Source organism: Anthonomus grandis, chromosome 12, assembly GCF_022605725.1.
Source record: "Anthonomus grandis grandis chromosome 12, icAntGran1.3, whole genome shotgun sequence".
Lineage (NCBI taxonomy): Eukaryota > Metazoa > Arthropoda > Insecta > Coleoptera > Curculionidae > Anthonomus > Anthonomus grandis.
Genome location: NC_065557.1, coordinates 19,423,081 through 19,435,538, shown reverse-complemented (window position 1 = coordinate 19,435,538; position 12,458 = coordinate 19,423,081). Strand labels below are relative to the sequence as shown.

The following is a 12,458-nucleotide window of genomic DNA, read 5'->3' as shown; positions in this document are numbered from 1 at the left end:
ATAAATTTTAAATTAACACTCATAAATTTTATTAAAACATTTTAGTGTTCCAAAAACCCAGAAGCAAAGAGTCAGAACCCTCAACCAACAAGTTTTTTGTATTTTGTAATTAAAATTTAACTTGTAATATTTACTTAACGAATTACGTTTGGAATAGTTTATTTATCAAACGGTTAATTTTCCCCTTATAAAGGCGGCATCTGGTAAAATTAAACAGAGTTTCTAAATTATTAAGAGGTAAAAATTTCTAATAAACGGCATATTTATAGAGTTAACAATTAACTTAATAAATACAAACAGTTTTTAAAATCCAGAAAGTTCACGACTTATTTAGAGGGTCAATACATAGTTATCGATTAAATTACTAGTTCAATTATGAATGCAATTATTTCAAGTGCTTCGCGTGATATCACCATCAAATAATTGCGGATATAGGCGAAATTCTACAAGTTTCTGTGAAAGATAAATGAGCTAATATCTTTATTTACATTATTTATACTTTTCTTAATATTACAAAAATTTTAAAACTTGATATTACTAACTTTAGTCTAGACATATCTTATTTGGTTTATCAGTAGATCGAGAAAGCTTAAATTTAAATAAAAACTTCTATTTAAAGATTTAATTCTTTGATAAACAAATAATTATAGGCAAATTAGGTCAACAAATTCTAAAATCTTAGAAATAATCCTTACAGATTTTAGAAAAATTAATAATATACTTAGTATATACCGCATTATTTGTAATCGCATATTCTGAACCCATTAAAAATTTTTTATAAATGTTTTCCAAAAAAGGAATGTTGCTCCTAGTATGTGTAGTAAGTAGTAGTCGCATTACAATACTTTTTCAAAGTTCACTCTCAAAACAAAAAAGTTTGTGACCCTCATTTTTTAAAATCGCAATAATTTGTATGCTGATTTAGAACGATGTCCATTAAAGAAAATTTTTCGTCAATTTACTTTTATATATATTTATAAAAAATTTTAAATATTTTTATATTTATAAAATTTTTTTTCAGCTTAAATCACAAATTAAGAATTATTTTATGGTGTATGATAGTTAAGCAAAAGTCTATTTTTACGTCTTTTTCGCACCATATTGTAATAGTACCATAAGTACTGTTAAAGTGTGTTCGGTACAATAGAATATATAGAACAACCGGTTCATTATTAGGAAAGGAATATCGATGGAAATTGTTACGCAACAGAAACAGGCAGTGTACACCTTTTGCAGACAATACTAATTTACTTGACATAATTGATATTCAGATATACGCTATTGAAGCATCTCGATTTCGCTCGTTGTTAATTGGACTTTTGACAGCCAAATTGTTGCTATTTTTTAAATCATTTCAAAATTAAACAAATTAACCCGTTAAAATGTACGTCCATCAAAAAACACTTACAAGCCGTGAAACTTGATTCGATTCGACGGAAGTCTGTTTAAAAAGGTTATGGTTGTATATTGCTAATAATATACATATACATAAGAATTAGTTTACCGTAAATAAAACTAATTATTCCAAAATACAAGTTATGGATTATCCAGCTTAATAAATTTGGATAATGCCGATTATGAGAAGTGCCCAACGAAGAAGGGGTCGAGGAGGGCATGAAGGTGTTATTTTAAGGTTTTATTTAGATTTATTTTCAAATAACAACTATTAAAAATCAAGTAGATATTCCAGTAGTCAAAACTGATTCTTTTTAGCGATATTAAATCAGCGTTTGGAGGAGCTGCTTTGGTTACTTGTTTACGCAAAAGCATACAAATGTGATATCTATATAAAACTGGACATAGATAATCCATATAAAGAACTTTTATTTCTGAAAATGCTTTAACTTTTCCAATATTCATTGTTGAAAGAGGTTCATTCCAGGACGTACTCTTTAACCATCATTATTGAAAACATTAATAATATTCGCCCTTAATAAATCTTACTATTTAAATACTCAGCCCCTATGTCCTATCATTTAGATTATTATTAAGGCAAGAAATTATTTACCCTGCTTCAATAAGGAAGATATAAAATTCTAATTGTAACTAAAAATGTACATTCTTTAGATAAGATTTGGTTTTTAAAAAGTTTTAAAAATTACAGTTTTAACAGCTTTTACTTTAAGTGTAAAGTAGTTTTACTAGATCTTTACTTTCTTGATAATAAAGCCTATTGAAAATTTGTTATTTAAGCCCACGAAGAAATATTTGATTTCAGTCTTTTTAATACTAATTTTTTAAAATTAAATCGTATAAATTATAAAGTTTTTACTGATATTCAGACGGATTAAAATACTGTTAAAAGAGACTTTAAAATATTTTCTGTATCATAATTTTCATAAATGCTTAGAAATAATCGTAAAGAGGTTACGACACTTAAATATTAAAGTATATAACAATATTATAAATTTATAATGGTGAGGCACTATAGGTTACTAAATTAATACTATATTGGCGCTATAACGATAAGGCAAATCTAAGTGCTACTAAAAATTAAGTACCTAATTTATATAAATTATTTCTATCACATATCTTGGAATGTAAACAGTTCTGGGTAACAAATAAAATATACATCAAAACATCACTAAACAAAAATTACAATAAAGTGCTTTAAACCTTAATAAATAGGGCATTATATCTATTGTTTATGTATAATATAGGCATGTAGAATAAACGTGCATTTTGAAGATAACAATTTCTAATAATAAGTTTAATATTAGAAACTACAGTAATAATAAACTGATTAGAGTTTCTAATGATTGTTAATTAAAACGAGCAAACGTCTGATTCTTATGGTTGAATTAATGAAGTTTTAGTTTGGCACAACAATTTCAGAGGAAGGAATATACGAGCTCTAACAACTATATATTGGAAGAAAATAAAATTAAAGCTTATCTCATGTATTTCATTCTTATTTTCCTTTTTAAACTAATTTTAATACTGATGGTTAAAAACGGAACTTTTAAATCATAACGAATAATAAAATATACCTATGTATTTGTTTTATTAGTTAACTTTATAAAATCAACAAGAATCACAATGTGTAAAAACATATGACAACTAATTAATGGGGGAGTATAAATGAACTGTTATCAAGAGGCGCGAAAATATTCCTTTATTTTGATATTATTAAGTTGTCAATTTGTGTAAATAAATGACATATTTATTAATTAAAATGGTGCGTGGTCCTCGACAAATTGAAGATATCGTTAGTAGCCGTTTGTTGGTGGCGTGTAAAAATTATTCTAAGAACAAAATAATAAAATATTATGAGGAAACTGGCGGCATTCTAAATTTAAAAGAAAAAGCTTAGGTCCCTCAAAATGAATTTCTCATAGGGATAAAAGATTATTATTTAATTTATGCAAAAAAGGTAAACGCTAACGAAAAATGGTACGTCAGGTTACGGCACAATGGAATCATAGACCTAATCACAATTTGTCAAGAGAATGTTGTCGCAAGCGGAATCATAAATCAAGATTGAAGGTATAGATTTATTAATAAGTTTAAGTGAGTAAGTTATTAACTTAATTATCATATAAGTTGGTGATTATCGAAAACGTGTGATTTGTACAAAATATAAGCCTTTCCATAAGGATTATTTAAACCATTCTGAAAAATTTTCTAAAGGCGTAATGATTTGGGATTGCATGACAGTTGGATTAGGATGTTTTGGGTTTATTAAGGAGGCCATAAGCTTCGCAGAATAACAACAAATACTACGAAATAGTCATTTCAAAGTTAAATGTTCTTACAGGTAAAAAAGCTACATAATTCAGCAGGATGCAGCTGGCTCTGATACGGCTAAAACTAAAAAAAAGTACTATGAAGTCTACAGAATAAATTGCCCTTGGTCTTCTAACAACCCAGACCTTAAGATCAAAACAGTGTCGCGTAAAATGATACAAACATTAAGAAACAATTCCCAATAAACATTTTCAGAACTTAAGGATAAAATAAAGCAGACTTGAATGATTTTTTAACAAACTAATAATTACATGTCTTTTATAGCTTGTCTCAATTATAGAGTTGTTAGAGCTCGTACATATGTAATTGATTTTATATAGCCTTAGTAGATATTAAATTTCAAAAAATCTTTATTAGAACATTTATAATCCTAATTTAAAATCTTTTATCATAAAAAAATGTATTGTCATATAAAACAGACAGTATTCACGGTTATATGTACTTCTTCCATTTTTCAAACCTCTGAAATATGCCACGTAAAAAATAAGTTTTTAATATATTGATATTTCTTGCACATTTGGAGATTTCTCTCCTACCGTCTGCTATTTTCACTATCTATCTCATAAATTACTAATAACAAATATCAAAAAATGTGCTAAAATTTGTTAATAAATCGAGATCTAATATAGATTTTAATTATTACAATAATGAACATCCCCTCGAGAAATTTATTATAATTTATTTTAGATTTATTTTATTTTAGATTCTTAGTCAATTTGTATACATCTGACTATGGATAAAAAGATACGATACTGCATCGTCTTTCTATCAAATAACATGAATATGAAAATTAATAAAACTCTGTAACAATTTTTATCAAAAGAAATTTTGAATTAATACTGATTTATTAATAAAAAAATGTACCATTCAAATCACAAGGTCTTTTCCAATAAAAAAGATTATGACTGATTACCATATGTGTCAGCGGATGGAATTTACAAAAGGTCGAATTAACCAAAAAGTGAAACATTAGGAAAAGATGTAATGTACTTCTGAATTAAATCATTGTTTTGGAATTTTTAACATAAAATAATTAATTACTTTGATTGTTTAAATGGCACTGGTACTACTAGATAAAACTGCCGTGATATTGTTGATCAGCAAATGTAGAAAGTATAAAATCAAGAAAACTTGATTACTACTTAGCAATATTTTTTTTTAATAAAGTGAGTGGATTATTCAGTAGTAACAGTAAAATTAAACCTGAAAAAAATATAATGCATCGAATTGAATTAATATTTTTAAATTATTAATATTAAACAAAAGATACACAATGCTGAACAGGTAAGTAACATACGAGGTCTGGCTATTAAATACCGAGAGAACGCGCACAGAGGGCGTGCTAGATTAGCAGAGGGACGCCTGCAGCGTTGGATAGGTAATACTTTACTATTCCATTACGAAAACACGCTTTTAACGCCGTAGCATTTTTTCTATAGAGCTTAGAAACAAAAGTGTACAGTAAAAGTCGCGAATAGCGACATCTCTTATTACGACGAAATCTAGGAAGTTTGGTTGGATTTATATGTAACGCAAGTCTAAAAAAATTTGCCTATAACGACGCTGGTTATAGCGACCAAGTCGCTTTTAGCGTCCTTATGTTAAAGATTTTTCATGTGGAAGGCCGGATATAACGATCGAACGCGTGTGATTCACACAGCAATCATTTGTAACCAAGAACTACAAGTTATTCTTGGGGGAATTACCGGAACCGGGAAAATACCTGTTTGTCGATCTCACAAATGTTTTTCTTTGTTTATGTACTGTTTATTTAGTGCCGGGATTTTGTGCATACGTATAGACGTAGCGTATTACGTAGTGTTAAAATGAATTCAAAAAAAAGAAAAGTTTTGTCTATTGAGGAAAAAGGCTTAATATAATTTGCAGACTTGAGGAAGGTGAATCCAATATTGCTATTGCAAGCGAGTTAGGCTTATCGCATTCAAGTGTTTCTACAATTTGGAAGAACCGGGATGCAATAAAAAATGCATTTAATGAAAATTTGCTACTAAAGAAGAAACTTAGGTTATACAGTCATGCAGATATAGACAAAGCATTATTTAACTGGTTTAAAGTTGAAAGAAGTAGAGAATCGCCAATTAGTGGTCCTATACTATAGACAAAAGTGGAACATTTCGGCAGGGTACTGAATAAAAGACCGGAGTACACCTGCGCAGAAAGTTGGATAAAACGTTTTCGAAAAAGGCATAATATCGTTTATGGAAAAATAAGTGGTGAATCTGCTATTGTACCTCCTGGAGTGACAGAAAACTGGCTTAAAACTGTATGGCCTGAAATAGGAAAAGGGTATACAAGTGGCCAAATTTTTAACGCAGATGAGACAGGTCTGTTCTACAAAATGCTTCCAGACATGACACTGAAATTTAATGGCGAAAAGTGCAAGGGAGGGAAAATGTCCAAAGAGAGAATTACTCTTTTTGTTGCTGCCAATATGTCTGGGTTAGAAAAACGTCAGTTGATTGTTATTGGAAAATCAAAAACCCCCGTTGTTTTAAAAATGTTAAGAGATTACCTGTTACCTACATGTCTAACAAGAAAGCCTGGATGACTTCAGACGTGTTTATTAAGATCTTGCGACTCTGAGCTAATGAGGAAAAAAAAAGAAAATCTTACTCCTAGTAGATAATTGCCCAGCGTGCCTTTAACTGATGAATTATGGACTGATTTCATAGATTCTGATACTCACTTAGACACAAACAGTACTTTGTTTGGGTGACGAGCAAATTGCAGCGGAGGTGCTTACAATTGAGGATACCCAAGATCAAGGTGAAGACGGCAGGTCTGAGGACGAAGAAGAATTTAATCTACCATCTATTGAAGAAGCTTTACGAGTAGTGAAGACCCTAAACAGTTTTATACTATAGAATAATGCGAGTGACGACAAACTTTTAGACACAACCAGTTTTATTGAGAAAAAAATTGAATCAATTTACTTTAACTTGCGTTGCAAAAAACAAACAAAGATAACAGATTTTTTACTAAATTAACTACATAATTTTTTTTATAGGTTTACTTTACGTTACCTGTATCAGTGTATATTTACTTTTTTTTTATATTGGATTTTCATTTTTGGTTTTTTGCTTTGTATGTTTTTCAGGATTTTGTAAAATTTAAAAATATTTATAACATACATAATTATGTATGTACATAATTTTATTTGAAAAAAAAAAGACGTAGTGTATGTAGATCCTTTAATAACGACGGCCGTTTATAACGACCCATGTTCAGTAGTCCCTTCGCCGTCGTTATATCCGACTTTGACTGTATTTTTTTATGAAATTTCTCGTTAAATTAAAAAAATATCCATAAATAATAACAAAATCAATAAAATTGTTCCTTTATTTATCTACGTTTAGACTTTCTTCCCCACTTATTAATAAGCTAGACTAAGCTTAGATAAAGAACTTGTCAGAAAACTATTGCATAATGAATTGAAAATTAAGAGTCTTTGCGAAGTTGGTCCCAAAAAATTTGACCTCAACAGATCTGCTCAAATTTTCTTGGAAAGTTAGATGAAGAGCCTACATTGATAAAAAACATAATAAAATTAGGCGTAATCCATGCACTGGAAAAATCATCCACAAGAACGAAAAAACCAAGGATGTCGAAATCAAAATTTAAAAATCATGCTAATCGTTTTTTTTCCGACATCAATGTGATGATTGTATGGATTCCAGATGATAAAACAACGTGGGGTAACTTCCTAACTAACGTAAATTCGTGAGGAACGGCCCGAGTTCGAAAAACTAGTCGTGGATCTTGAATCAGGACAATGCACCTATAATGCGCGGAAGAGGTGAAGTACAAAAGAAGACTTTCCGCATTGCTTTGAGCAATGAAAAAACAAATGGGTAAATAATAACCAAACCTCATAAGATATCAAACATAAAGTCACTTTTAATTAAATTTGTTCTGGATAAGATTTTAATTAAAATGAGTTTTAAAAGTTTTTTTTAAACTCATTTTATTTGTGCCTTTTTTAAAAGGGAATATGACTATTCTCCGATCTAAAGCAACGTGTCTTTGAAACTTATTGTTAAGCAAAAAAAAATATTATATTAAAATTAATTTCTTCTCGAACATTTCATATTTGGTTCATTTTTCGTATCATAAACCCCATTTGCGGACATACCGTTTATATTTAAAAATATATTTAACCATTTTTCACGGACGTTTCCATCGGACGGATCTCGCATGTTTTCACCCATTTAAAACTTTCAATAAAACATTTCACAACACAATTGGTAATATTCAATTAACTAAACCATTTTTTTATAATTAGCCTAATCGTTAAAATCATTGAAATATTGAAAACGAGAGTATTTGATGGGAATATGAATATAATAAAAAATATTTTAAATACTTAACAAGATACTCATACTGGGATTATAAATGGATTTAGCCAGGATTTTTCTCTCTTTAGTTATTCAAAACAATATTTAAATCATAAAAAAGCTATTTTTAAATAGAATATATCAAAAGAAGGTAGTAGCTTTAAATCTAGAGACTTGAGCGACCTCTCTGACGTCATTTAAGGATTCTAAGCTGTTTATAATTAAGAACCTGGCCAAAGACATGGAAACATCATAAGCTTTTTTTATCCGAAATTAAATTTCAATTAGGAACATCCCGCTGGAAAAAATTTAACATTTTATCCAAATGAAAGACAATATTGATATGCGCACATAACTTATTTCACAACCTTATTCCCGAAACACTTCTTGTAAAAAGAAATTATTGTATTATGCAACATTTTTTAGCTTTTGCATACTCTACATTCTCCTGAGTAGTGTCGCCTGTAAATTTAATTATATCCGTTGTGTTTGGAATGGGAGACATGTTCGAGTCGCCTTCATCCAAACTACAGACGGGCGATACTATACTATCGTTTCCGACAAAACTGACATCGTTAGTACTATTTCTTATTTGCATTCGCTGTTTTTTCAGATCTGCTAGGGTGCCATTGCCGTTTATTGTTACTACTACGTGAACTGTAACCTAAAAAATAAATAAAAATATTAAAAAACATAATTTTAAGCTTGTTTCAAATGATAGGGCATAGATACAAATTATTCAAGCTACAGGTTGTTACATACTGGCCCAACTTCACATGAAGCAACTAGATAGGCAATCTTTTTATACAGGGTGTTTATTTGGAAACTTTCCACCACGGATTTATCGAAAACCACTGTTTAAAAAAGAACGCCGAAATACGTCAAAAGGTTTGTCAAGAGGAACAACTTTCTAACCTAAAATTACTTCACCCTCTGCCCTCCAGGGTCATCCCCTTAAAAATTTTAAATGGCAAGGGGTATCGAGTAATAGCTTGTTTAAAAGGCTTTTTGAAGTCTTTTATTTTAACGTTTTTTTTTTTAAATCGGTCGATTCGTTTTCGAGAAAATTAGAAAAATCTTTGTTTATCTTAACTTGTTCAGATTGGCGAACTGTATTTATTGTTATAACTGCTTAGTTATTTATAGTTGCTAAGGAAAATAAAGAATTTATTTTGCCGTCAGTTACATTTGTGACAGGAATAGTGAAAATTTATTTGTTGAATTGAAGATTTTACTTCCAAAATGGTTTACACACTAGCCGAAAGAGTGGAAATTATTCTAACTTCGCATAGGTATGTTTTGGACCTTGTTACTAAGTTTACTGAAACTGGATCTGTTTCAAATAAAAAACGTGATCATCGGCAAATTTTGGATGAAGGCACTCAAGTTGAAGTTTTGGGTCATTTTGGAATAAATCCTAATACTTCATTACGCAAAATTGTTGCTGCCACTGGTATTTCATTAGGCTCTGTTCACACAGTTAACAAACTTCATAAATTTCATCCATTCAAAATGAAAATATTGCAAGAGTTAACCAAAAACGATTTCGATAGGTGAGTTGAGTTTTGTGAAAAAATGACTGAAGCGATTAATGATAATACTATTCATGTAAAGAATATCTGCTTCAGCGATGAATGCACATTTTATCTAAATGGATTTGTTAATAAGCATAACTGTAGATATTGGAGCAATGAAAATCCTCATGCATTTGTAGAAGGGCATACCCAGTACCCTCAAAAAATTAATGTATGGGCGTGCATCTTAGGAAATAAATTTAGAAGCATTTATTTGGATATGTTGGAAAATACCATCAATCAGCTTATCACTGAATCCATTGAAAACCAAATGGATGATGGAAACCCTATACTTGATCAGACTGAAATATATTTTCAGCAAGACGGCGCTCCTCCTCACTATGTTCTTCCCGTTCGGTAATGGCTAGACGACGAGTTTCCAGATAAATGGATAGGGCGAAGGGGGCCTATAGAATGGCCTGCTAGAACTCCTGATATAACGCCGTTAGACTTTTTTCTATGGGGTAATTTGAAATCTATTGTGTTTACTACCCAACCTAAAAGTTTGGATGAACTTCGTCAACGCATCATCGACAGCTGCCATGATATCCCACAACATGTTTTTGACAATGTCCGTCAGGAATTTGAACATCGCCTATATCATTGTTTGGCCAAAAACGGGCAACATTTTGAACACTTATTGAAATAAAAACTGATATTTTCATGTTTTTGTTTTCTATCTGAACAAATTAAGATAAACAAAGATTTTTCTAATTTTCTCAAAAACGAATCGACCGATTTAAAAAAATCAAACGTAAAAATAAAAGACTAGAATTTTAAACAAGTTATTACATGATACCCCTTGCCATTTAAAATTTTTGAGGGGATGACCCTGGGGGTGCAATGGGTGAAGTAAATTTAGGTTAGAAAGTTGTCCCCCTTGAGAAACCTTTTGACGTATTTCGGCGTTTTTTTTTAAACAGTGGTTTTCGATAAATCCGTGGTGGGAAGTTTTCAAATGAACACCCTGTATTTAATTGTTAGGTTCAATAGTCAAATAATACTACTAAAACTAAGTTGCAACTATTTTATCTATTCTATCTCTAATCCATTATTAGGCCTATAAAATTGTATGCTTTGTTTAAAAATTACGAAGTTAAAAGAAACACACCTAGATTTGTGTCTAGTGAAAAATTACAAAACAAGACAAAAACAATCCAAACTGGCTGGAAAAAAAAGCATTTTAAAAATTCAATATAAGTAGTTTTTATGAACTGGCAGAGTGAATTGATGTCGTATTGGGATTTTTTGTGTTTCAGCAAGGCTTTTGACTATGTCGATCATGATCCTGTGTATAAATTGCGAGGCCTATCTAAAGGGGTGTTTTTTTTAGAGGCGGAGAACTTTAAATTGAAATTAAACACAAAATATTTTATTGATATGAACGAATTTGCTTTTATATTAAAGAAGTTTTTTTGGCATTAATATTTAAAAATGATTTCGGGCATGTGACCTTCACGGCTGGCGCGTACGTGGCGTAATCTAGAGGTCCAATTTTCACACACTTTTTCCAGTACTGCAGGCTGTATGTTGCTTCCAAGTGCTCAAGTGTTTCGGGTTTATCAGCGTCGATATGCGACTTAACATAGCCCCAAAGAAAATAATCTAATGGCGTCAAGTCGAACGAGCTGGCCAGTTTACAGGTCCATTCCTTGAAATTATTCGTTGCTCGAATGTCTCTTGCAGTAAATTAATTGTTTGGCGCGCTGTATGGCACGTGGAACCGTCCTGCTGAAACCACATTTCAATGCCTGCAACGGCTTCCAATTGAGGCACAAAAAAGTTCGTTATTATGTTTCTGTATCGCTCACCGTTTACTGTAACGTTCTGACCATCAGCATTTCTGAAGACATAATGACAATGATTCCACCGGCCCATAAAGCGTACCAAACGGTTAGTTTTTCTGGATGTAATGGTTTTTCGCCAATAGCTCGTGGATTCTCATCCCCGCAAATTCGGCAATTCTGCTTGTTTACATAGCCATTTAATTAAAAGTGTGCTTCATCACTGAATAAAATTTTCATATGAAATCGTGGATCAACAGCAATCTTTCCTTCCGCCCATTCAACTCCTGGACAAGTTGAATTTTATATGCTCGCAATCCGAGATCTTTGCGCAAAATTTTCCATAAAGTGGATGAACATAAGTTCACTTGTTGAGAACGCCGATGAATTGACACATTTGGATCATTATCAACACTATGCTGCACAGCAGCTATTGCTTGTTGCATGCGCACTGTACGGCGTCTTACGGGATGCGTATTGTCGACTAGAGTAAAAGTATTGCGAAAACGATCCACAGTTTCTCGAATAGAACCATGTCTTTCAGAATAAATTTGAACAATTTGGAAACGTTGCTCCGGCGTGAGTCTGTTCATGATGAATTGCCAAACCAAACTAATCTAAAAATAACCCAGAACTGTCAGGTCGGCTGACATAAAAAACAGTGTTGCCAAATGAAAGTTCTCCGCCTCTAAAAAAAAACATCCTTTATAATATAGCTCTAATACTACTATAAGCTCTTGCTGCGGGGTTTTCTCGGTATACTTCTCTTGTAATTTCACGTAAATGCGATCAAAAATTACATAAATGGTTTTCACAAAATAGTTTTTATTTAAATGCAAATAAAAGACAAGATTTCATACAAGGTAGAATACATTTAAATTCTCAGATTAGTGAAAACTTGATGTGTCTAACACGTATAAATATTTTTAAAACTAGTATCTTATAGACAAATGCATTGTGTTTGTTTACCAGAAATGCCGAAAGTAAGTACTACTAAT

At 31.0% G+C, this 12,458-nt stretch overlaps 1 protein-coding gene across 4 annotated transcripts in view; it reads right to left on the bottom strand.

Moving 5' to 3' along the window:
• Positions 1-8,090: 8,090 nt before the first annotated feature.
• LOC126743402 (protein phosphatase 1 regulatory inhibitor subunit 16B) overlaps positions 8,091-12,458 on the bottom strand; it is a 57,134-nt gene continuing 52,766 nt past the window's right edge. For all 4 annotated transcript variants that reach the window (XM_050450479.1, XM_050450477.1, XM_050450480.1 and 1 more), the window contains one exon: positions 8,091-8,766. In XM_050450479.1, the coding sequence (XP_050306436.1) occupies positions 8,503-8,766 (264 nt within the window). In that variant the 3' untranslated portion in view covers positions 8,091-8,502. The remainder of the gene's footprint in view (positions 8,767-12,458) is intronic.